Source organism: Schistocerca piceifrons, chromosome 8 (assembly GCF_021461385.2).
Source record: "Schistocerca piceifrons isolate TAMUIC-IGC-003096 chromosome 8, iqSchPice1.1, whole genome shotgun sequence".
NCBI lineage: Eukaryota > Metazoa > Arthropoda > Insecta > Orthoptera > Acrididae > Schistocerca > Schistocerca piceifrons.
The window spans coordinates 377,939,944-377,967,845 of NC_060145.1; the positions used below are offsets into that span (position 1 = coordinate 377,939,944).

The following is a 27,902-nucleotide window of genomic DNA, read 5'->3' on the forward strand; positions in this document are numbered from 1 at the left end:
ATATTTTAACTGAGTGTGTTTTATATGCGGGTTTGAGGGAAGATTTAAGTTTCCCACCAGACCTGCCCTCTATTTTAACTAATAACGAGGCGAGTGTGGCTAGAGTTTTACGTTTTTGTGTGATGTCTGGACTTCTTCCCAAAATATTGGGATTGAGATTTTAATGTGCTGCAAAGTGGTTTGGTCACCCATTATTTGTAAGTGGTCACTCAGCCACAGTTAATTATTTTTACCCGTTTTGTACTAGTATTTTATTTTTAGTTTTATCTACCTGTTTTGATGTGTTGTGTCCAATCTTGAAATTTGAACATTTACAATTCTCAAAAAGATCGGCTCTGAATTGATCCTTGTTTAACAGATCTTGGCTGCACTCGTCAACATTTCTTTTGGGAACGGGCGCTGATAACCTCGTTGCTGTGCGCCCTAAAACACTAATCATCATCATCATCATCATCAGGGTGCTTATGTTGACAAATAAACGTGTAGATGCGAAGAATAAAGATTTAAAATGTCATTAAAGATCCTTAAAAGCTTTAAAAGTCGTCACATAAAAATTTGGAGGGGTTCACGTTTGGTTGATTTGTGGGAGGGGACCAGAAAGCAAGGTCATCGATCTCGTCGGATTAGGGAGGGATCTTTCAAAGGAACCATCCCGGTATTTGCTTGAAGCGATTTAAGGAAATCACGGAAAACCTAAATCAGGATGGTCGATTTGAATCGTTGTCCTCCCGAATGTGGGTCCAGTGTGCTAATCACTGCAACATCTCGTTCTGTGACATTACGTTTCAGTCCGCCCTCGCAGGTTGGCAGGAGTGTGTGAAAGTCGGTCGACTTCGGCCCACCAGTCTTTTCTGTCAGTCCGCTGCCAACTTTGGCGGTCTAACAGTAGACTGCCCGTTGGTACAGTTAGCAGTGACGAAGCGATTGTCGTGCAGTGCAGTGACAAACCAGTAAGCACATGTGTAGCGCCAGTAATGCGTGAAAAAAATCACGGCTTACCCCCTCTTGCTCCCTACTGCTGTGACATCACTTCTTTGGATATATTTTCACTTGTATTTTTCTATAGTGTAGCTTATCTGCATATTTTCGCCCATTAGGAACAAGTAATTTTAATCACTGCTGCGTATGAGGAAAAAAACTGTACTTGTTGTTCTGGCGTTGATTCTAAACAGATAAACCTGATTCTGCTCATATTTCTGAAGATAGCGAGAGTGAAATTCTGGGAGAGCATTTCACTGTTCTGAAAGAGGAAGAACACATTAGGAAGTCAGTGGTCCTGGCTAGTTTAAGGAATATATGCCATGTTACAACGACTATTTCGATAAACTTCTCATACATACGGATATTCGTAACTGTTATTGTAGACGCTACTTGAGCTCTACGCCTGAAGTTTGTTTTACGAAATTAAGTTTGACTATTTTATGACAGATATGAGAGTTCTTAATTCGCGCCCTGTGCTGCGGTCTCGAGCTGTGAAATTTTTTGTTTATGATACTGGATTCGTTCTCTTTGCTATAAATGCCGTTAAATTTATTTTCACAATAAAAACTTCATTTCCTTTTGAAACGAACACATATCTGTAAATGAGTGCTATACTCTCCAATTTGATATACAGTTGAAGTTAATTTTAGAATAACAGCTACTGTTATTTTACGACTAATATGTCTTTTTTTAGTTCTTATTCTGTATCGTGGCCTCTGCTCCAGTTTTAAACCTTTTTATGATACCCGATTCCTTTTCTTTCCTATAAATATTTATTTTATTAATCTGTGATCAAGCATTGTAGTTGTAACTTGCGTTTTCTTCTTCCGATTTACAAAATTTACGTAATCAGAACTGCCTGTTACAAAAAGTTTTCCGTAGTGCTGAGCGACAGACATGCAGTAGTTTTTGAAAACGTACACCCCCATTTCGCTGTATATTACTGCATTTTTCTTCTGGACATTATAGATTTCGGCTTTCACGTTGTTATCGAGTACAGTGTTCTTAGACCATTTTGCTATGTACTGTGCAGGATGACAAATACACAGCTCAACACATTTTCTTAACATTCATATGAATGATGCAAAATTAACGTTTAGTAGGAATGCAACACATCGTTGCACAAACACGTCATATCTTGCAAAGTCAGCCCCTAGCAGGCATTTTTGGTTCAAACATGCCTAAAGATACGATACAGTGGTAGTCACCGTGCTAACTTCGTCACTAGTCAAACTAGACTTGTAGTAACACTATGTCCGTATTAAACGTTCAGTCAGACTACAAACTGTGCCATTTCTTTTCATACACTCACGTATTTCACAGGCAGTGGCTACTAGTCACATCTCACAAATCATAACTTTGTAATTTATATCTACAGATACCTTCTTTCACTATCATCATTACCAGTAGGCTTTATCCATTTTTGGATGAGAGAATTAGAGTTCTCCATGCCTTAGGCCTTCAAGTACATAAATCCTTTCTGTTACCGTACGTCTTCTAATATTGCCTCGACCGATCTACGGTCCACTTTCCTAACAGCATGCCCCACTCATTTCTACCTCATTTCCTTTACGCCTTCCACTCCAGTTTTTTCTATAGTCTATTCCTTTTTTATTTATCCTATTAATGTGCATTCCTAGTTGAGTATCACTCAGTGTCTGACAGGTCTCCGCGTGGGAAGTCCCTGCCCCTCAGTCGGTATTACTGAAGTTAGTCACAAAGTTTTAATTACTAGTTTCGAAAAAATGGCTGCACCATTGTATTTTGGATCCTCTAGCGGCGTACTGCAGTACAGCGAGTCACCAGTAGATCGTCGACGTTGACGAGGCTATATCCTGGTTGGTGTAGCGTTTCAAGGATCCTATTCCCTATACCCACATCGAAACACAGGACGACTTACAGTTTATTGTAATAAAGACAAACTCCTATAAAATGTCATTGCCACACCAGGGAGATAACAGCAGTCATAAATAGTCTCGATCTGAGCTAATTTTGAGGTGAAGTATCAGTGTCATTGAAAGCAACACGTGTAAAAGCGTTTATTTACACAGCAATAAACGTAATAAGAACATTAGACTCTGAAAAAAATAAGTTTGGAAGAGACTGCAGATATTCACGGCCCTTTAATTTGTCCTTCCCGTAGAAGCTACGTCTGATGAAACATGTATTGGTTGGGAAGTTGTTTTCATTGTTAGCTGATGCTCAATACATTTTTTATCAATTGTCAAAACACACAGCAGACAAATGTGTTTAATAATATTATCGGTCACAGAATACAGAGTTCTGTGCTTGTGTGGAAAGAATTCTACACTTACATTAAATTATACATCAAGGAAATACAGCAGTTCTTTGTGATCATGACATCTTGCTTTTCTAGTAGCCTTTGTCAGCACCTAACTGATACCTCCCGTCAGTTACATTAATATTTATTAACCTATAATTCGCTTCAACTAGTCCTTTTCACACAGTAGAACATAGTGCTTGTAAGTTTGAAACATAGAACATGACGGGCGAAGCAAGTAATTCGAATATTTTTCCATTTGCGCTTCCTAGCAGTACCATAAACACATTCTAAATCCAAACAATACCGGGTGGTTTAATTTAAACTTTCCCTAATTAACACGTTATAACACGAAAACTAATTACCGTAAAGCATCTTGGGGTTGAAGCTCTTTTTTCCATGCTTTCTTTAACAAATACATGTTTTTGCTAACCAGTGACCCAACACAAAGATACCAGAAAAACACACTAACACTCCTAAAAATATTTCACACACATTCACAAATCAGAAAGCAAAAATGGCTGAAACAAAAAAAAAAAGCACCCACACTGAATAGCCTACTAAAGCCCCACAAGTACGGCATTCCGATACGCCCCGTTGTCAGGAGTGCACCCACACGCCACTTAGAGAAATGCACACATACTTACATAAACATTACATATAGACAAATAACAGAAGCATACACAACAATGAAGAGCTGATACAACAAATCAAAGACATCAACTACCCACAACAGCCACACTCACATCATTTGACATCACATCCATGTACACCAGTATCCCCACCATAGAAACCATCAACATCATCAAACAGCAATTAGAAGAACAAGCTAGAATATCCAAACCCCACATAAAAGAAATAGCTAGCATTCTGAAACTAGTCACAGAGCAAAACTATTTCTCATTTGACAACCAGTTCTACTCACAAGAAGACGGGCATCCAATAGGGTCACCAGTAAACGGACAATTATTAGGGATATTTATATTCTGTTCGTGCAACTACCATGATTTAAGGGTTGATTTATCACAATTACTACTGAATTTATTCTTTTTTAACATGTGTTTCTACCTATTTTTAATTTCTTCCTTTATAAGGGACGATTAAAATGTTTCCATTCAAAGGCCGTACAGTCCAGAATCACTATATCAATCAGGCAAAATGACTGTGAGGATTAATGGAATTATCAAACTGACGCGTCAGGTTGAAGATACCCATTTTGTAAAACACCTTGTTCTGCTGTGTGGAGAAGTTCGTACGTGTCTGCTACACAGCCTCGTCTGACTGAAATCGTCGACCCTTCAAGGCCTTTTCGAATGGACCAAAGGCATGACAATCGCATGGGGCTGTATTGCCGTAGTTCCATTGTCTCCCCCTTGAGTCGTTACGGATGAAGCTGTCCTTCCCGTCGACTGGCGTCTTCAGTAGAATCGCGAACTGCACAAAACTTGGGACAGCATTCTACAGTGGTGGTTTTCGACAGACATACTACCCCACAGACATTCTCCATTCTACGATGGATGTTAAATACTATTTGTTCTTCGGTAGTCAAAGAAAGACTAACAGCACGTTGGTCCTATTTGGAGCATGTACTAACAAAGTCGCCATAGTTCAAGTTTCTGCATTTACCACAAGTGTGTCGGAAAAACATGAGGCCACACTAATCCATTGCCTACAACTCAATGCTTATATGCTCACATCGGTGTCATGCTACTTTGCGTACAAGCTGCAGTAGCGTCATCAAATGCAAAATTTTTGATTTCCCCTTCATTAATATTTTAGTTAGCTCTGTATTTACGTTACTGCTCTACTTTTTTCTTATGTGGTACGAACGTATTCAGATTCTATAATGAGATCCTCTGTTTGTTGTTCTGCTGGCGAGACATCACTGGGTTTTAAACCTTTTATACTGAAAGCTGTTAACCATTATCACTTAGTGGTTTCTTTGTAAGAATGACAAATAATGTACGTGTCTGCGTTTGTTGTTTCGAATATTTGTGTGACGCATATTGCTGTCTGCAATTTTCTTATTGTGATTTCGTCATTTTTCGTTTACTTTCGACTTTCTCCATGACGTGACCGAGTGAGGTGAGACAGTGGTTAGCACACTGGACTCGTATTCGGGAGGACGGCAGTTCAAACCCTCATCCGGGCACCAAGATTAAGGTTTTTCGTGATTTCCCTAAATCGCTCCACGCAAATTCCAGGATGGTTCCTTTGAAACGGCACAGCCGATTTCCTTCACCATCTTTAACAAAATTTGTGTGTGAAATCTTATGGGACTTAACTGCTAAGGTCATCAGTCCCTAAGCTTACACACTACTTAACCTAAATTATCCTAAGGACAAACACACACAGTCATGCCCGAGGGAGGACTCGAACATCCGCCAGGACCAGCCGCACAGTCCATGACTGCAACGCCTTAGACCGCTCGACTAATCCCACGCGGACTATCTTTAACACAATCCGAGCTTGTGCTCTAATGACCTCGATGTCGACGTGACGTTAAACCCAATCTTCCTTCTTCCTCCCATGTCCATGATGGAAGTGCTAACAGTAGTATTTCTTCTTCAGTAGCTGTACAGATGGAATTGAAATACACCTAACAACATAGGTACGATCTTTGGTAGATCTGCTTCTTTATCTTCAGAGTCACTCTGACATGCAATACAAAGAAAGTATGAACACACTTCAGACACAATGGGCCTAATGCATTCCTTTTCGTTATATCTGAACTGTTTGCTTATCCGAAGAAAGAGTACTAAAATACTAGATACACAGATATTTAGAGTCCTTTACAGTGGTTTATTCCTTGCTGTTTCCAAGATTCTTCTGAGCTATTGGACACTTTCGTAGTTGTCATTTTGAATTCTGCAAGTAGTCGTTTGTATTATGCTATTACAATGCGGCTCCATGATTACTATTTCAGAGAGGAATCTGAAGATGAAGGAGGCGAGGAACTACAAGAAATTTCAGCTGCAGAGCATGAAGAAAACATCGCCGTTATGGAGCAGATCCTGGAGTCTTTTTTGGAGATGGCAGCCGAGGGCCGCATGCCAACGAGAGAACGTGAGTCTTCCTAGCTACTGCTCCTGGCTATGCACGCTTGGTCATACTCAAAATGCATCTAGAGAAATGAATAAAGATTAGAGATGAACGTTCAGATGGCACTGAGGGCGTTAGACTCGTAACACTGACGACTGGACGACTATGAAGGACACACCTAGAGCATTGCTGAAGGCTTGAAACGATTTATGAAGCTTCACGAAATCTACAAGTTCAACACAATTTGTTTTTAGATCGCTCCTCCAGAAGTCTATTAGTCAACAGTGCGTAGGAAGATGTGCAAGTAAGAACGCGGGTTCGTGATGCATTTTACGCTGTGACGGAAAATACTTCGCGCCAGTTAACGTAATACTTGTTTTGTTTTCCTTATGTCCCCTACAATGAAAACTGCAAGGGTTAAATAGCCTCACCACTACCTACACTAATATGAAGGTTCTATGCACTCTTCGAAGCTCACATTACGAGTAGATGTGGCAGAATAACGTCACCGGCTGGTGCTCTGGTGCACTTTCTCTCACTACTGCTACTCACCCTACCATTCGCCTTTTGAGCACGTCGCTCTAGCAGTGGATCTTGCGTCAGGCTGTTACAGTTGCTCCCGACACAGATTGGTCCACAACTGGCCACTAACGTTCGGTTAACCATGAATAGACCTCAAGTGTCCAAATCTCACTCTGACAGTTTTGTCTTTTAAAAACACGAAATCTGTTCACGTTAATGTTAGCACAACTTTAGAGGTAACAGCGTATCTTCTACAAATACAAATATCTCAACCATCTATAAAAATGGGACTTAACATCTGAGGTCATCAGTCCCCTAGAACTTAGAACTGCTTAAACCTAACTAACCTAAGGACATCACAGACACCCATGCCTGAGGCAGGATTCGAACCTGCGACCGTAGCGGTCGCGCGGTTCCAGACTGTAGCGCCTAGAACCGCTCGGCCACCCCGGCCGGCAAGGCCTTGGTGGCATTGCCCCAAGACTGCATGGGAGCAGCTGATTTGCATGATGGATCAGCTGCTCCATTCTGACATCCACCACAACCAACTGCCCCATCACAACACCTGGCAGCCACCTCTGCTACTGGCTGAAGATGGTTCAAATGGTTCAGAGCATTATTTGACTTAACATTTGAGGTCATCATTCCCCTAGAACTTAGAACTATTTAGATCTAACTAACCAAAGGACGTCACACACATCCATGCCCTAGGCAGGAATCGAACCTGCGACCATAGTAGTCGCACGGTTCTGGACTGAAGCGCTCGGCCACCGCGGCCGGTCTGGCTGAAGAATCAGGCTCAAATGGCTGTTCTGGGAACAAAACGTGACAGGCAGCGATTGTCTGTGGGGTGTTACTCAGGTTGCAAAAAATTCAGGATACCTACAACTGAAGCCCACGCAAATGTTCTACCAGACTGCACCCACTGACTGTCATCTGCCCTGTAGCCAGGAAACTTGACAATGTATTGTCGTGGGAAGAGGCCTGCACGGATTTCTGCATTAGGATCTTGAAATTATGCACAAGGCACTCTACCTCAGAGCTAGAAACGGGTTGAATCAGGGTTATAGTCGGATGCTGGATACTACTGCAAACGCAAAAGTCTTCAAACTCTGATGACACAAATTTCCTATCATTATTGGACATGCATATCCTCAGGTTCCTTAATGGCAAAAATCACAAACAACGTGGTTCTAGGCGCTTCAGTCTGGAACCGCGCGACCGCTACGGTCGCAGGTTCGAATCCTGCCTCGGGCATGGGTCTGTGTGATGTCCTTAGGTTAGTTAGGTTTAAGTAGTTCTAAGTCTAGGGGACTGATGACCTCAGATGTTGAGTTCCATAGTGCTCAGAGCCATTTGAACCATTTTGAACAAACAACACGTGAGACATGGCCGTCAGCATCATGAAGGACATCTTGGCTGTATAAGGGAAACTGGACAATGCTGCCCCGGAGCTCCAAGACTGTCCAAAGAGATACTAGCTTGGCAATGCAGTCTGGTTCTTTGCCCACACCAGATGTTCGTTGTGACGATCTCTGAGAGAACTTTGTTCCCTCGTTACAAGTACAACAAAATGCGGGTTTTTTGTTTTATCAAAGTAAAGCGTCATCAGTCGCGTTAATTTTCGCTTGGTTTTATCGCCTACATCAAAAATTGCCGTCTGCTAGGCAAGCAGAAATTGATTGATTAATTGATTGATTAATTGAGAGCGTTTATGGAACCAAATGGCGAGGTCATCAGTCCCGCAATTCCAAAGTTAGACACAGCAGAAAGAGGGTTCGCTAAAAGTGGATGGATCCACTCACGGGAGTCAAATTATAAAATAATGAAGTTAAAACACACACAGTAAAAGGCATAAAAGGCGAGACCAAATCTAAAAACGATAAGTAGAAATTACCATCACTGATGATGTGTTAGGTGAGAAAAATACGCATTTCTTTGTAGTTGTAACAACGGAACAAAAGTACCCTCAAAAGCCGTAAAGTAGTTACGGATAATATGGCCACAGATATGACGAATGTGATGTGACGATCGATTGCTGGCCAGCAGATGTGATATCGCACCACCGCCTTGATGTGCGTCATACCACACTGAAACGACGCAATGCCATTTGACATAAATGCTTACACAAACTCCTCGTAAAATGTCACGAAAATTAGAATGCTGGCTCTCAGTGGCCTTGTTTATGCAGTACTCTGACATAATTATTTAAGAAAACCTAACAGTAAAATCAAGAATTGAATGGCTCCAAGTGGCCTTCTACTTAGAATACATGCACATCTTAATAACTAAAACAACTTTAGAGAAAATATAAATCAGAGACTCCAAGTAGCTTTCCTACACACATAAATGCTGGTCTTAATAGCTATAAAATGACTGGGGTTCCAAGTGCCCTAGTACAGGAAATACACGCTAATCTTAATATCTAAAACAGTTGAACAGGAAATGTCAACTAGAGGCGCCAAGTTGGTTTCCTGTTTACATAAATGATGATGTTAGTAGCTATAAAATGCTACAGACATTATATTTGTGCCTCACAGTGGCCAAGTTTCACAAAGAAATAATTGCTGACCTTAATAACCAAAAACTGCCAAAAATGTTCTTACATGAAATAAATGCTAATGTGACAGAAAACATCTTTCTGGCTCAAGGTGGCCTTTTTACATAGCATAAACATCAGAGCTGGGATAGTATCATAAAATATGATTTACCTATAACTTTACATGGCACTTAGAGGCCTATGCATGATTCATAATGGGAATGTGTAGCTCGGCATGGCTGTCTACAGGAACAGAGCGCATAAATAGCAGTATTATATATAGAAGTATGTCTCTGTATGGCCTGTTGAGTACATATTAGACAAATAGAATCATAGAGCAAAGACACAATAGTTACAGGTTGTTTAGCACCCTCGGGGCTCCATCAATGCCATCTATTAAATGATCTACACTCCTGGAAATTGAAATAAGAACACCGTGAATTCATTGTCCCAGGAAGGGGAAACTTTATTGACACATTCCTGGGGTCAGATACATCACATGATCACACTGACAGAACCACAGGCACATAGACACAGGCAACAGAGCATGCACAATGTCGGCACTAGTACAGTGTATATCCACCTTTCGCAGCAATGCAGGCTGCTATTCTCCCATGGAGACGATCGTAGAGATGCTGGATGTAGTCCTGTGGAACGGCTTGCCATGCCATTTCCACTTGGCGCCTCAGTTGGACCAGCGTTCGTGCTGGACGTGCAGACCGCGTGAGACGACGCTTCATCCAGTCCCAAACATGCTCAATGGGGGACAGATCCGGAGATCTTGCTGGCCAGGGTAGTTGACTTACACCTTCTAGAGCACGTTGGGTGGCACGGGATACATGCGGACGTGCATTGTCCTGTTTGAACAGCAAGTTCCCTTGCCGGTCTAGGAATGGTAGAACGATGGGTTCGATGACGGTTTGGATGTACCGTGCACTATTCAGTGTCCCCTCGACGATCACCAGTGGTGTACGGCCAGTGTAGGAGATCGCTCCCCACACCATGATGCCGGGTGTTGGCCCTGTGTGCCTCGGTCGTATGCAGTCCTGATTGTGGCGCTCACCTGCACGGCGCCAAACACGTATACGACCATCATTGGCACCAAGGCAGAAGCGACTCTCATCGCTGAAGACGACACGTCTCCATTCGTCCCTCCATTCACGCCTGTCGCGACACCACTGGAGGCGGGCTGCACGATGTTGGGGCGTGAGCGGAAGACGGCCTAACGGTGTGCGGGACCGTAGCCCAGCTTCATGGAGACGGTTGCGAATGGTCCTCGCCGATACCCCAGGAGCAACAGTGTCCCTAATTTGCTGGGAAGTGGCGGTGCGGTCCCCTACGGCACTGCGTAGGATCCTACGGTCTTGGCGTGCATCCGTGCGTCGCTGCGGTCCGGTCCCAGGTCGACGGGCACGTGCACCTTCCACCCACCACTGGCGACAACATCGATGTACTGTGGAGACCACACGCCCCACGTGTTGAGCAATTCGGCGGTACGTCCACCCGGCCTCCCGCATGCCCACTATACGCCCTCGCTCAAAGTCCGTCAACTGCACATACGGTTCACGTCCACGCTGTCGCGGCATGCTACCAGTGTTAAAGACTGCGATGGAGCTCCGTATGCCACGGCAAACTGGCTGACACTGACGGCGGCGGTGCACAAATGCTGCGCAGCTAGCGCCATTCGACGGCCAACACCGCGGTTCCTGGTGTGTCCGCTGTGCCGTGCATGTGATCATTGCTTGTACAGCCCTCTCGCAGTGTCCGGAGCAAGTATGGTGGGTCTGACACACCGGTGTCAATGTGTTCTTTTTTCCATTTCCAGGAGTGTATATCTCTAACAATGCGCATATCTACAGGGAAGGATATGGGTATGATCGATAAGGGCAGTGCACTTTATATGTAAAGAAAATGATTAGCAGTCAATCGTCATTCGTCTTGAGTCAAGAACTGCTATGGCCACAACAAAGAAAATATGTGATGATAGTATATGCAAGCATAAAGACAGGAGTACTAAGTGCAATACACTTACTGACTAGATAAATGTAACATATTACAGTAAATCATTAGATAAATATGCAAAGATGCAGATGAATTGCAGAAATAATGGAACCTGGAAATGTGACTATAAACCTGAGAAAAAAAAAATTCATACATGCTAACATAAGAAGGCAGTATCATATGCGATCTCATAAGGAATAACGAAATAAATGTTTTTAGGTGTAAAGCTTCTGTGACAGTCTCTCCCACAAACGCCTCCAATCATACGGCACAAGGCAAGGCAGATTTTCCTAGAAAGGACACAACTTACGCAAAATATATATTAACATCATAGAATATCGTTAAAAATTATCAATATGTCAAAATAATTCTCATAGGAAATGGATGAGAACATGTACCGGACATGGTTTACAGGGTATCAAGTACAAGAGACTTGCCGCAAATTAGAGCACAAGACTGGGCATAAATGATACATGGCAACAATATAAAGTGCAAAGAGTGACTAACCTAACAAAAATGTAATAATAGTTCATCAGACAATAGCACAAATTTCAATGGTAATACTATCTTGCTTAGGGTGTGCTATAATGGCAAAGTGAAGTAGCATGTACTCATTAAAAAATGGCACATTTCGTAGTATCAGAAAAGACAAAATAGCATCACAAGTAAATAATCACCAGATTTATAGAGGGACACAAATTCTTCTTACACAAAAAAAATGTTTGAGTCACAGTTTGCAGCGGTTGGACCACCCAAGGAATGTGATCCACTGGGCACCTGTCAAAATAAATGGTGTCTCTTTCAGTTGTTTTCATGAACGTGCATAAGGAAACAGAAAAATGTGCAAGGCCTAAGCTTACAGTAAGAGAATAAGATTCTCCCTACCAGGCATATCGCTACCTAATTAAATGCTGAATAATCAAGGAAAGGTGAAAACAAGGTACCAATAGAATTTGTGTAAACCTGAGAAATGCACCAGGTAAAAAGATCGGAGTTGTGTCATATTATTATGTACACTCATATGTAAATCGGAATAAGCATATATAAAAACTGGCAATATAAATAAGCAAGTCGGTAAAAAATTTGGCAATTAGCATAGTTCCTGAAAAATTACAAAAATTTATAAGAAGCTGAAAAGTGTTATCTATACAGGGTGGTCCATTGATCGTAACCGGGCCAAATATCTCACGAAATAAGCGTCAAAAGAGAAAACTACAAAGAACAACCTTGTCTAGCTTGAAGGGGGAAACCAGATGGTTGGCCGGCTAGATGGCGTTGCCATAGGTCAAACGGATATCAACTGCGTTTTTTTAAATAGGAGCCCCCATTTTTATTATATATTCGTGTATTACGTAAAGAAAAATGAATGTTTTAGTTGGACCACTTTTTTCGTTTTGTGATAGATGGCGCTGTAATAGTTACAAACATATGGCTCACAATTTTAGACGAACAGTTGGTAACACGTAGGTTTTTTAAATTAAAATACAGAACATAGGTACGTTTGTACATTTTATTTCGGTTGTTCCAATGTGATACATGTACCTTTGTGAGCTTATCATTTCTGAGAACGCATGCTGTTACCTGTAAATACCACATTAATGCAATAAATGCTCAAAATGATGTCCGTCAATCTCAGTGCATTTGGCAATACGTGTAACGACATTCCTCTCAACAGTGAGTAGTTCGCCTTCCGTAATGTTCGCACATGTATTGACAATGCGCTGACGCATGTTGTCAGGCGTTGTTGGTGGATCACGATAGCAAATATCCTTCAACTTTCCCCACAGGAAGAAATCCGGGGACGTCAGATCCGGCGCACGTGCGGGCCGTGGTATGGTGCTTCGACGACCAATCCATCTGATCTGTCATGAAATAGGCTATTCAGTACCGCTTCAACCGCACGCGAGCTATGTGCCGGACATCCATCATGTTGGAAGTACGTCGCCATTCTGTCATGCAGTGAAACATCTTGTAGTAACATCGGTAGAATATTACGTAGGAAATCAGCATACATTGCGCCATTTAGATTGCCATAAATAAAATGGGGGCCAATTATCCTTCCTCCCATAATGCCGCACTATACATTAACCCACCAAGGTCGCTGATGTTCCACTTGTCGCAGCCATCGTGGATTTTCCGTTGCCCAATAGTGCATATTATGCCGGTTACGTTACCGCTGTTGGTGAGTGACGCTTCGTCGCTAAATAGAACACGTGCAAAAAATCTGTCATCGTCCCGTAATTTCTCTTGTTCCCCGGGGGCAGAACTGTACACGACGTTCAAAGTCGTCGCCATGCAATTCCTGGTGCACAGAAGTATGGTACGATGTTGATGTAGCATTCTGAACACCGACGTTTTTGAGATTCCCGATTCTCGCGCAATTTGTCTGCTACTGATGTGCGGATTAGCCGCGTCAGCAGCTAAAACACCTACTCGGGTATCATCATGTGTTGCAGAACGTGGTTGACGTTTCACATGTGGCTGAACGCTTACTGTTTCCTTAAATAACCTAACTACCCGGCGAACGGTCCGGACACTTGGATGATGTCGTCCAGGATACCGAGCAGCATACATAGTACACGCCCGTTGGGCATTTTCATCACAATAGCCATACACTAACACGATATCGACCTTTTCCGCAATTGGTAAACGGTCCATTTTAACACGGGTAATGTAAGCAAATACCGTCCGCAACGGCTGAATGTTACGCGATACCACGTAGTTATACGTTTGTGACTATTACAGCGCAAAAAGTGGTCCAACTAAAACATTCATGTTTCTTTACGTAATACACGAATATGTAATAAAAATGGGGGTTCCTATTTTAAAAAAAAAACGTAGTTGATGTCCGCTTGACCTATGGCAGCGCCATCTAGCCGGCCAACCATAGGGCCATCTGGTTTCCCCCTTCAAGCTAGACGAGTTTAGTTCTTTGTAGTTTTTTTCGTTTGATGCTTATTTCGTGAGATATTTGGCCCGGTCACTATCAATGGACCATCCTGTATATCTGTAGTGGAAATAAAGTAGCTGGTTACACAGAAATTTCGTAGAATAAATGTCGTAAAATTTTCTTTTCAAATTCTTGCTGCTGAAATAAGCGTGCGTCTAATTTCGTTCATAATCGCAGCTGTATTCTTCGTGCTAAAACTTACCTTTTTGGTATTTCAGTAATTTCTCATTATTGCTATACGATGGAAATGGAAATTCGGACATATCATTCAGGTGATGCATAGCTGTAAAAGACGTAAAAAGAAATGGACAGATTCGGTGTATCAGTGTCAAAATCGTGTGTAACGGTCGCAGTCCGGGAAAGCAAAATCGTAAAGAAAAAAATTGTAATTTATGTGATGGCAGAATCTGCTATGTTGTATTTACATAGCACAACATAATTCATTCAGCTCTGTATTTGGCTTGGCATAATATTTTTGAGATGAATGTATATGAGTTTAGTTTTGGAAATTGAGTTTTTCAAATTAATATGCTTGACAATTTGGCGCCGGCGGTATTGAGCCCTGGTTGTTTTATTGTCCACTGATTTGCTGCTGATGATTTGGCGATTAATTTCATAGAATCTGCCCACTGCTGTTAAATCAGACTGGCTTCGCGAGTATAAGGAGGTAGCTTTGACGTCAGTGGGCCTGATATATGCGGAGCAGAGTTTTGTTTTCGTCGGCGTAGCTCTACATTGCTTTGAAGTAAGCTGTGGCGTACCACTGTGCGGCCCGACGGTATTGTTGACCGTGCCGCTGCTGGTTTCAAGGACGTCATGGCACTTATTGCTAGAGATTAGAAATGGGCAAACTGAAACACGTAACTGTTTCGAAACAAATGAAAAAGTACAATGTAATGTTTCGATACGCAGTTTCGAAACAGTCAAACAGTTTGCGTTTTGTAATCTAGTAAACCTACACATTTTATCATCTTGAATGTCTACTGTATAAGTATGTCCATATAATCACAAATGAGGTGCGAGAGCGATAATCATGTCGTAGAAAGTGTCTTGGCAGTTTCGTATTTCCTGCAGCAAATGCACTGCTTTCGTGTCGTGTGACTTTCATACTTTTCAATTGGCTGAGGACAGCCATAGCTGAAGACAGAAGAACCACCACGAACGGAACTGGAGGTGGGAGCAAACTGCAGAAACAACGCATATGCTACTGGGATTCCCACATTCCGTTAGCACGGGTAATATACCCATCCTGCTAATTTCCATGCACACAAGGGAATCATTGTGGATAATACGCACAGTGACTATAGACTCACAAATAACGCCAAATAATTCGAATAAATAACAAAATATAACAGAAAAAAATTTTGTTTTTCAAGGTGTTTCGAACCGTTACTATAAATTCACCATGCTTCCCAGCCCTTCCCGTTCACCATTACACTATCAGTGATATGTCAAACAGATTGCTTGCAATTATACCTACATCAAATTTATGTATACGTCTAATAACTGTCTCACTACGCCTTTTTTTATTCAAAATGTTGTAGGCTTACTTGCGTTTCTTAATATGATTACTGTACATGAACAGAGAAACGTATTTTATAAAAAAGTGTAATTTAACTGAATGATTTTCACATATTCATTATTTTGAATGTGAATAGTGTGCGTTGTTTTATTGTTGGTTAGTGTTTATAAAGCAGATGTTACGCCATTTCGAAATAGGACAGTCAGCTAGAAACGAAGCTTTATTTTCGGATATCTTAAGCTTCATGCTACTGCTTGTCAAAAAGACTTCGACACTGAAAGTGTTTCATGAAGTGGTATGTTGTCTTTCAGTACCTGTGCCGAGCCCGAATCTCGTCCGACACAGAGCGGAATGAAACATCACTGTTTCGATACAATCAGTCTGTTCCAAGCACAGGTGGACTGAAACCGCCTTATTTTGAAACAACGATACAGTTTCTGTGTCTGGCTCGAGATCGAATCTGGTCTGGTTATCCGAGACGGGGGCGGAATGAAACACCACTGTTTCGAAACAGTGAACCACAGCCGTTCCGAAACACTGGAACAGTTCCACGTATCGATACACTGTATCGAAACATAGAAACAGTGGCCAAGTCTACTACAGATATACTCCGACTCCACGTGGCATCTGTGCGTACTACCCATTGCCCTTGACCTTTTCTGTTTGTAACATTTGAGAAATCTCAGCGTTATTAGATTTGTTTTCAGTTTCTGTACCATAACTGCGCGGGATTGGTATACCGGTGTCTGTAAGATTTTGCTCTGTATTGAATAAACGGTGAAGTGAAGACAAAATATTCTCTTCCCCTTGCGTAGTCTGTTGCGAAAATATTTGGAACTGTTTTTGGCTTTATCCTGACGGGCTGCCTCGTTAGATGGAACTGACTGATCGTAGATACTAAAATCCTGTTCACACAAAATGACTTCTGCATATATACCGGTCTTCTGAGTATGCTTCCTACGACGTTGCTTTCGTGGCGTAGGCTTTTCTGCACTGGTGCTGAAAGTATTACTCTGAGTGGTTTCACAAATTTTATCTGAAATATCAGAAATGTTGCTTGACAGTGTGAGGTCAACTGTGCCAGAAGATAATTTTTTTTATGAAAACTGCTGGCAATTGTAGTTACCTAACGTAATCATAGTGGATATACTGTTCGTTAGAATTAGAAGTGGGCTGTTGAAATAAATTAGAACTGTTGTGACCATGATTCTTGCAAGCTGTGACATCAGATTGAGCTGCCTTATCGTCGATAATAAAATCCTGTTCGCTCAATTTACACCTGCATCCGTGCTGAAATTCTGAAAGTGACTTCCACAAATTTGCTGTGTTTTATTTTCCGTAGTAATGGACATCGTCTTCTTGTAACTATTAATTTTGCTTTCTGACTGTAGGATGTTGTGATTATACCTATGTGGTTGGAAAGAAAAAAACGGAATGGTGATATATTGTGTGGTTTTACAAGAATCCGTAGCAACAGTAGATCGAACAGAAGCGTTGTTAGAAAAATTTTGCTTCTGCGATAGGTCTGCTAAGAATGTAAGTGGGCTGTGAGGGATATATGTAGCCGGCCGGATTGGCCGAACGGTTCTAGGCGCTACAGTCTGGAACCGCTACGGTCGCAGGTTCGACTTCTACCTCGGGCATGGATGTGTGTGATGTCCTTAGGTTAGTTAGGTTTAAGTAGTTCTAAGTTCTAGGGGGCTGATGACCTTAAAACTTAAGTCCCACAATGCTCAGAGCCATTTGAACCATTTGAGGGATATACGTAGTTTGCTTTTGCGCAGTATTAGTTACACAATTCACAGATTCAGCATACGGGAAATTGTCTTGTTCTTCAAAAAATTTAGCGTTGTGACTTAGTGACCATGTAATATTTCTGGTGTGCGTCATCACGGAAGGAAACAAACTCTGTTCTTTGTTGAGACTGAATGTGGCGTCCGATGTTTGATGGCTCGCATCATCTAAGTGAAATGAAAGTTACTTCTTGAGGTTTGATTTTGCTGTATGAATCTGGTTTGCAGACCGATCGGTGCGAAATAGCGTTTATCAGCACAAAGGTCGACTGAAGCAGAATTGTTTGACCATGATGAAGCGGAAAGCTGTGGTGTGAACGGAAGGTTTTCATGACAAAATGCGGCATTGTGTGTAACATTTTTGGATTGACAGAAAACATCTTTACTGTTAGTGCCATCATGCTTGGGCTTGATAACTTTACTATTAACTGTTTCATACTGCAGGGCGTGGCTCAACAGAACGGTAAGGCGCGTCACTCCATGCGGTATTGTCGTCAGTATCAATGGGAAGTAATGAAATTTCTGGCGTAGAAAACTTAGCTTTGTTATCAGATTTGGTCGCCACAATTGGTTCATTAATGTTTTCTGAGATTGTCAAACTGCTGTTGCTGACGGTAGCGTTGGAGGAATAACTGACAATGTTATGCCACTTAATAGAGGTCATGGTTAATTTCTCAGTAAAATTTCGATAGGTTTCACTACATTGATGTCATATAACATTAATGTCATCTCTTAAAGGTTTGATGCTGTTTGCGCATTGCATGGCTATGGCTTCAATTTTATCGCAAAGAAGTTTTTCGCTGACTTTAATGTGTGTACTACCTGTCTGAAACGGTTATCAGTCTTTTCTGTGTACGATTTAAGCTCGTCACGTATGGTGGAAAATTGTTCATTGAACTGAGAGGTGGTGTCGTGTTGTATTTCTCGTATTTCTTGTCGTAACTGATTCGTGGTGTCAACTTATATTTGTCGCATTTCTCGTAATCTGGCAAATTGTTCATTGAACTGAGTATTCAGGTTAACCATCATTTGCATGAGATTTTGAAGCGTCGCTTCCGTATTCTTTTCAACTGATGCGTCTGGTGTCACTTGTGTTTTGTTGTGTGGAGACATCATCTACAACCATGGACGTCTCGTTTGTTGCATTATCCGCAGCATTATCGTTAGTAAAATCTGACGGATTTTTAAGAACAGACTGAGTGAGTACTGTGTACTATTCCTTCCTCTGACATACCATTGGCAATCTGATTAATTGTGTGAAAGGTAGGTAAATCGCTGACCTCATTCGTTAAACAATCAAGTTTTGAATAATGCGCACCAGTCATGTGCATATCAGCGGCGTCTGCAATACCGGAATCTACTGTCTGATTACTAGTCACATTAGAGTGGCTAAAATTATATTGTCAGGAAGCTGTACATTACTTTTGGAAACGGAACTCACGTCATCTGTGGCGATTTGCAACTGTTGCGGCATACTATCATTCTCGACATGGTGGTCAATAGAAGAATCGTCTATTTCGGTATCTCTAATAGTCAGACTACGCGCTGGAGCCTTAACACTTTTGCACGGCATCATAAATGAAATATGGGGTACAAAATCAAAGACAAAAAATATTGAACAATAAAATCAATGGACAACAAGGTGGAGCATAAGAATATCGATGAACTGTGGAAAATTTTTATAGAAGTTAGTAAACTGCTTTGCGACAAAAGATGGTAACTGCTATTATTGCTACAGACTGGTTGAGAGAGCAAAATATATATATCTGACTGCTTTACTTTCAAAGAATTCACAAACCGAACGAAAGGCAGAGCGGTCGCCAAGTATAACGTTCTTTAAATTATATTTGTGGTTGTTATTGGTTATGCAATGCTTAATGTTTGTCTTATGGAAATTTACTGTGTAATGTGTTGTTGAGAAAATGGTGTACTTAACCAGTGTTACCGAAATAAAAGAAAATGAAACAAATGAATTACGAAAACTAGTATGTAATGTCTATGATGAAATCAATTCCTCTGAAATTTGCTCAGTCTCGTGAACACGGACTTCTATGGCTATGTGCAATAAACTGATAAAAATTCCTTATGCAAATAAACAATTAAATACTTTTTTCTTCGCTCTTCTAGTCGCAACTGATGTAATCTTGGTATTCTTTTCTCTCCACAGCAGGCATACAAAATATTCAATCTTGGCTCAGCGAAGTGCAATGCCGGCCCTAAAATAGCTTCATACAAATAATGTTAGTAGATTACTTGATGAATGAATAACCCTACAAATGTTCAATGATAATTTTGGATATTGGCTCAGTGCCGTGCAATGCTGCGCACATTGAAACTGTTACAAACATTAATACTTTTCTGGTTTTGGCTCATTAATATTTTTCTGACAGACTGAAAAATCATTTATTTAAAAAAATATTCATTAGTTTTAAACAAACACGACTTGGAAGAGGATGAGGTACTGATAACGGGATATGCTAAGACCGAATTCTTCAGTTTGAAAATTGTATTCAAAATAAAGTTTCTCCTTCACAAAATCTAATATGAAACATTTTACATCAACTTCAAAATCAGTGAAATTCTAAATTGTTCTACAATTGTCTTTTACTGTCGCAATTAAAAAGGTCTGACATCGTTTGACAAAATAGATTCCAAAATTTAACTTCTATGTATCAGGATTACAAAACAGACAAAATACGAGGTGCATTCAAGTTCTAAGGCCTCCGATTTTTTTTCTCTGGACTGGAAAGAGTAAGAAACATGTGCATTGTTTTAAAATGAGGCCGCACTCATTGTCAATTCGTCCCAGAGATGGCAGCACCGTACGGCAGATGGAATTTTACCGCCAGTGGCGAGAATGAGAACTGTTTTAAATACTTAAAATGGCGACGTTTTCCTTACTTGAACAGCGTGCAATCATTCGTTTTCTGAATTTGCGTGGTGTGAAACCAATTGAAATTCATCGACAGTTGAAGGAGACATGTGGTGATGGAGTTATAGATGTGTCGAAAGTGCGTTCGTGGGTGCGACAGTTTAATGAAGGCAGAACATCGTGTGACAACAAACCGAAACAACCTCGGGATCGCACAAGCCAGTCTGACAACATGATCGAGAAAGTGGAGAGAATTGTTTTGGGGGATCGCCAAATGACTGTTGAACAGATCGCCTCCAGAGTTGGCATTTCTGTGGGTTCTGTGAACACAATCCTGCATGACGACCTGAAAATGCGAAAAGTGTCATCCAGGTGGGTGCCACGAATGCTGACGGACGACCACATGGCTGCCCGTGTGGCATGTTGATGTTGACACGCAATGACAGCATGAATGGGACTTTCTTTTCGTCGGTTGTGACAATGGATGAGACGTGGATGCAATTTTTAAATCCAGAAACAAAGCGCCAGTCAGCTCAATGGAAGCTCACAGATTCACCGCCACCAAAAAAATTTCGGGTAACTGCCAGTGCTGAAAAAATGATGGTGTCCATGTTCTGGGACAGCGAGGGCGTAATCCTTACCCATTGCGTTCCAAAGGGCACTACGGTAACAGGTGCATGTTTTGAAGAACAAATTCCTTCCTGCACTGCAACAAAAACGTCCGGGAAGGGCTGCGCGTCTGCTGTTTCACCAAGACAACGCACCCGCACATCGAGCTAACGTTACACAACAGTTTCTTCGTGATAACAACTTTGAAGTGATTCCTCATGCTCCCTACTCACCTGACCTGGCTCCTAGTGACTTTTGGCTTTTTCCAACAATGAAAGACACTCCCTGTGGCCGCACATTCACCAGCCATGCTGCTATTGCCTCAGCGATTTTCCAGTGGTCAAAACAGACTCCTAAAGAAGCCTTCGCCGCTGCCATGGAATCATGGCGTCAGCGTTGTGAAAAATGTGTACGTCTGCAGGGCGATTACGTCGAGAAGTAACGCCAGTTTCATCGATTTCGGGTGAGTAGTTAATTAGAAAAAAAATCGGAGGCCTTAGAACTTGAATGCACCTCGTATTACAAATTGGGTATACTTAATCAACCTATACATTAAATCTGATGGCAAATACTTGGTTCCTACATTCAAGGGTCAGTCCTGTAAAATTAGCAAGATCCACATTGCGTTGCTGCATACTTAAGACTAAATACACAAAATTTCATTACCTTACAAAACTGTATTATGCTGCATCCATAGGCCAATAGCTAAATTCACACAGCTGCCCGTCCTTACATCCTACCTTTAACAGAATGCAACAGTAACAGCTACTGCGGTCCGCGCGCCGCTGCTTACAATCGATTCTGCCACTCAGGCAACATCTGTGGTGTCAAAGATACAGTCTCTTATACATATGATAACCATTTCATGTCATATACTCGTATTATAAAATCGGGCACCACGTACAAATTGACCCCTCATAGAATATTATTGTAAAATCTTACCTTAAATTAATCAGCAACACATCTTAATGTGGCACGTTGGTGAGTCAACCGCCGACTGGATTGTGTGTGTTGCCAACATAAACGCGTTGTTTGGAGTGTTGCAACCTGTCACTGCTGCTGATAACTGCGTGTGACGGCGACTCGCCCGGTGAGGTCCCCAGGCAGTACCACGTCAATGCACTGTGTCAACCAGAAACAGCACACATTCTGTCACACTGCTGCAGCAAAGCGAGTGAGTAAATCTACTGACAGCCCACTCTGGGAACTCAGAAGCTGCACCCCCTGTGGCACAATGAAGAAAGAACCGCCAAAATTCGGACCTCTCGTCGCCTGCTCCACGGTCACAATACAAGTCGTGACAGATGAGCTGAACCAACCCTAGTGCTGAGAAGAGTTGAGTTGCACTTTTGGTTGTAGTTGCAGTTTGCCAGTCATCTTCTTGCCTCCTACAAAACTTCCCGTAAAATCAGTAGACCACCAGTACAATCCTGGTATAAATGATCACCGGCGTGGTCGTCTTTCTATTGAGAGGAGAGTACCGAATGTTCGCACTCTCAACCCTAGACGTGAAAAGAATATCAATTCTGGTCCAGATGCAATCATTCATAGTAGCAGCCTTAAATAAATCCCCTAGTGAATGTCCAATGGTTCAATAACATAATGACCCCGACTAATATTTTCTGCAGGTGACTGCATTAAAGTTAACTAATTTTTTCCTAAATACGAAATATAAAAGTTTCACGTCTCTGAGGAACTCCATAAAATGCAGATGGTATCTAACTTCCTGTGCAAGTTTTGCAAATACTTTTAACCCTCTGTTGCATGACTTTCTTTTAGGAAACCAATTTCAATGAGAAACATATCTGGGGGGTAGGGTCTGACACACAAAATACTGTGTAATTGGTTAAACATAGAAATTTTGACGTAATTTAGATGTATTCAATATTTTAGGTTTGTTGGCATATGGCAACACCATGTATGTGTCAACACACATCCCAGAAGATTCAAAATACTTTTATTTACATACATGTATAAATTGCCTTGGAAAGATACACATATGTGCTTCTCCATACGTTTATGAATAGTTTTAGGTGAAAAACCGTTACTTTTCGGTTTTCAAAAAAATATTTTGTCACGTTATTCAACAGCTCGATATCTCATTTCATCACTCAGTGTGAAATTTTAAAAAAACAATTTTTATTTGCAGTGAAACATAAATGCACCTTGCATTTCAAACACTTCACTCTTACAATTCCGATGCATGATGGAACTTTGCACCTTCCTTTGATATCCATAACAGGTAAATGTCCTATGTCATCTAGCTGCATATCTTTTTCAGGCAGTGCAGCTGTTGGTCCTTTCTTCTTTTTCGCCTTGTGGGCTCTCTCAGTGGAATTACTTCTAGGTCTTCCTTGCTTTCTTGCCTCACTTTTCCCCTGGAACAACAAACCTCTACCTATGGCCTTCTTGAACTCTGTTAAAGCGAGCGTGCTTTTCCAATGCGTTCCACTTGATAGTGCATCTCTTCTGTAAAGAAACCAAGCATTCACCACCATGAGGTCTATAATGTGAAAAAAATATTCTGTGAAGCCATTTTTTGGAACATAACTGGATCCTATACAATGCTAGAACTGCATCCACAAGTTCTACACCTCCCACGAACTGATTATACTCTACTACTGCCCTGGGGCAAGGCACCTTGAGTGACTTCAACTTTTTGTCAAATCTTTCTACTTCAGTCATTGGATTTGCTCCCACAAAATTGCTGAGTAATGTCACAAATTGGTTGTCATGTCAGTTTATATCAGAATACTGCATATTTCCCATGGAACACTGTCTTGCATCTGTTGCACCTCTTCCAGATCTCTTTATTTTCTTGTCAGAGTCGAACACACATCTCTTTAGACAATTGGAACGAACAGTGCCTAGGCTGTAGATTCCTCTTTCCACCAGTTTCATTTGCAGATCTAACCTATAGAACCAGTTGCCAAAAATATTTTACAATTTTTGTGTTCAAGTATTACACTAGCTAGCCTTAGCAGAACATTTCCACTGGCTCGTATGTCAGGAAGATGTTCATTTTGGTCGGTTCTGCTAGTATACAGTCCAAAGTTGTATGTTAAATCATTCTTATATTGCAGCCCCATCTCTTTGTTTTTTTTGGATTGTACTGTTTCATTGAATGACGTCCTTTGAACGCTATTATCTGCTCGTCAAGGCTGAATTTTTCCGGCTTCGGTAGCACTTTACACTTAGAAACAATATGGTCTTCTTTGGGCATTGTTCTCAAATTATCAGCAAAAGTATGTTACTTTTTATTTGTTCAAAGCGATTCATACGCATTCTATCAGCTACAATGGGAATTCTAGTCCCAGGATTCCAGTAATCTGTAGTAGAAGAGGGCCTAATCACAGACATAAAGAGCACTATTCCTATCCAAATTTCTAATACTCATCTGACAGGTTTCAACACTTTAGCAGGATTTTTTTGAATGGATAGTCTGTCTGACTCCTCAACAATAATGTCCAACATTTAGCTTCCAAGAAACATGTGAAAATATTCTTTCGGACTGTATACATGAGAAGGGATGTCAAGTGTACCAGTCCATTCTGGCATAACTAGTACTTTCCGGCATTTCTTCCAACTACACGCATGTTTAGACCTTTTATCTGGTTTTTGACCACTATTTTCATCTGCCGCTACAATTTCATTTTGGTGTAACATATTATTTTCGTCTTCCTCCCCTTGTTCCTTTTCCTCTTCTTATTGTTCTCCTTCACTGTTATCATCAGTCTCAGAAACGACTATAGCCGAAGTTCCATGAGGAATATTACGTCCAGCATTTTCATCCTCTGAATCATTTGCAAATACTTCTTCACTGTTGGTGTTGCGCAATTCCGAATCGTCATCTTCTTCGGGAATATTCCTAATTGCCGCTGAATGTCTGCCACCATAGAAGCATGAAGAACTGATGCCATGTCTACAAAATAAAATTACCTGTGCTATCATAAAGTGTCATTTTACATACCTTAAAAATACAATTTCCTTAGGAGCGATCTAAGTGGCAGAAATAATTCACATTTTCCGCTACTGTAGCGTGTGTTTACGTATAGTGAACCTCCAGCAACGACTATAGACTATCAGCAGTGTCTGTCAACATAACGACGCTAAAGACAGTCTAGCTCGACGAAGCAACACCATCCATATACAAGCAGTTTCCTTAACATACGTGAATTTATGGTTGTGGGTTAACGCCCTTCTAAACTGCTCAGCCTGTTAAACTACAAATCGATACTCACACTGCAGTACTTTCAATTCAGTATCATCAAACTACATGTTATAACTAAGGATGTCTGTTGTAATGTAGTTTTGGTACATCGTCAGTAAATCAGTATTACATGAAATGAGTCATTAATATCCTCATTGTCACTAAATGTCGGAATTAGCATGAACTTCAAAACTAAACAGTAAAGAATCATTCCCTGGCACATATTAAGAATGTGTCAGTCAGTCATAAACACTATGTAAAGACTAATAGTACGTAATTCAATTCAGCAGCGGGGTCCCCCTGACACTCCATGGCTGCCGCGATATTGTTACCCTGCTGTCATCGCTCAGCTTTGATCTTAAAATTTAGGACACCGTTTATAATCCGCTTTGCTTATTTTTGTGCAGTGAATATTTTATCCTAAGAGTAAGATTGGCAAAGCTTGTCATAACGTACGGTACGTCATTGATCGACGAAGATTGCAAAATATTATTGCCATTTACGTGAAGAGCAAAATCTGCTGAAATTGAGTGTCTAAGACTATCTATAATGTTTGACCTCCAATTCAAGCTCTTTTAATACACATTAGTCAATATTTAGACCGTTTTGCTTTACACATTTGTTTTCTGTAATAATCAGTTTTGATTTAACCAAGAACAGCAGTATTTCGTATACTTTTATTTTAATTTGTGTCTCTGGAAATTGTTGACAACATTTAATAACAGACCAAAACTTTATGCTCTTTTTTGGCAGAGAAAAGCCAGTTTGTATTGAAGGGGAAGGTGGATTCCACATCTGACCTGTTGGCATCTCCAGAAGAGGACGTAGAAGAGGTATTACAGGAGGTTAGTGGTTCTAGTGGTTCACGAATGCTTGAAGATGAGAAACTGACTTGTGTCTTAAATACAACCACACATATTTGTACACATTTATATTCTCTATGGCAAATATATAGCGAGCAAGCAAAAATATATGCCCTTAAATCCACAGGGTAAACATTAATAAAACTGACAGACTGCAGGGACGAATTCCTGAGTGGAAATGGAGGAAAAGGTCCTATCATCATGTGTCCGGAAACGCATCGTTACCATGGTAGCTGTTGCTAACGAACGAAAGTTCCTCTGATCACATCCCGTGACTGCAGCCCATAGATGACGATTATGCAGATTGCTGATCCTGGTGAAGGTTGCCTCCTCGATAAAACTGATGACAGAAATCCGATAATTGTGATGATCCAGTGCGAAAACCACCGACAAAATCCTTCTCGTAGAGGGAAATTCGCTACTGACAATCATTGCATTCGTTGCAGGTCATAGGGATACTGGCGGTTGTCATACAGTCTACAAATAACGGTACTTTTGGTTACGCCCCGTTGATGCGCCACTTGCCTGGAGCATGTATTACGGTTCATCTCTATATCCCATAGAACCCGGTCCTCCAAATCTGTTGTGCGCACAGTCCGCCGCCTCCCAGCACTGTCGTATGTCTGAAAGGACCCATGATCACACAAATGCCCCAAAAGGGCTTGAAATGCTGTGTGATATGGTCGGTATCTGTGAGAGTAGGTATAGGCGTGCTGCCTCTCGAACGTTTCCATCTTCTTGGCCATACACGCCATGTTGGCTTGTTCCCGATATGAATACCGGACCTATTCTGCTTCTTATAGTATGCTGCGTCAATCACACAGCCTGCAACACACAAGAAACACACGGCACGTGGTCAGATAAACTGTCATTCGTCAGCGCCATCTGCTGTGGCAACGAAGCATTTTCGGACACATGTTCATAGGACTTTTTTCCCTCCATTTCCAATCTGGAATCCATCCCTGCAGTTTTTCGGTTTTATTGATGTTAACCCTGTATAAATGCATGTACCCACCATACAAATAAAGGGTATGGGGAAATACAATGGTAACCCACATTAGCTATGAATGGAGATATTCAATTGGAAAAGTTTAAAAAAAGTTTTTCATTCACAAGTTATTAATATTTTATTATTTATACAACCGGTAGTCACTATACAACATCTTAAGTAGACAAATCAGTGGAAAAAAATACAAACTTTGAGTTAATAATGTCCAAAACTCTATCTTTTCCTAGCTGTGGCGAACATATTATGTGGCATACCAGTGTTTCCCTCCAACAAACACAGGACAGCGGAAAATTCTCGCACTTTGTCTGCAGAAGAATCTAGACACTCATCCTTATTTGTAGATGTCTTCATAGTTTTTATTGCTTTGTAGAATTTGTTATAAATAGGTGGTATCCAGTTCAGTGCAGATATGAGGTCTTGTTTCTTCTTTGAGTCAATTGGAACTGACCCAGAATACTTCTTTTGGAGACTGGTTCCTTCTAAGGTGGTAGGGCGACCTCCTTTGTGTAAACTGACTTTCTGCCAGTCTTCCCCATGAAATATATTTGATACGAACAAGATTCATGTTTCATCTGCATCGAGGAGGGGGGGTTGGGTTGTTTTGGGAAGGAGACCAGACAGCGAGGTCATCGGTCTCATCGGATTAGGGAAGGAAGTCGGCCGTGCCCTTTCAAAGGAACCATCCCGGCATTTGCCTGGAGCGATTTA

The 27,902-nt window shown here is 41.2% G+C and overlaps 1 protein-coding gene across 1 annotated transcript in view; it reads left to right on the forward strand.

The window, feature by feature from the left end:
• The window catches only part of LOC124712360 (coiled-coil domain-containing protein 96-like), a 198,696-nt gene that overhangs the window by 19,792 nt on the left and 151,002 nt on the right, over positions 1–27,902 (forward strand). Inside the window, exons 3-4 of the mRNA XM_047242654.1 lie at positions 6,189–6,328; positions 26,076–26,167. Coding sequence (XP_047098610.1) covers positions 6,189–6,328; positions 26,076–26,167 — 232 coding nt within the window. The remainder of the gene's footprint in view (positions 1–6,188; positions 6,329–26,075; positions 26,168–27,902) is intronic.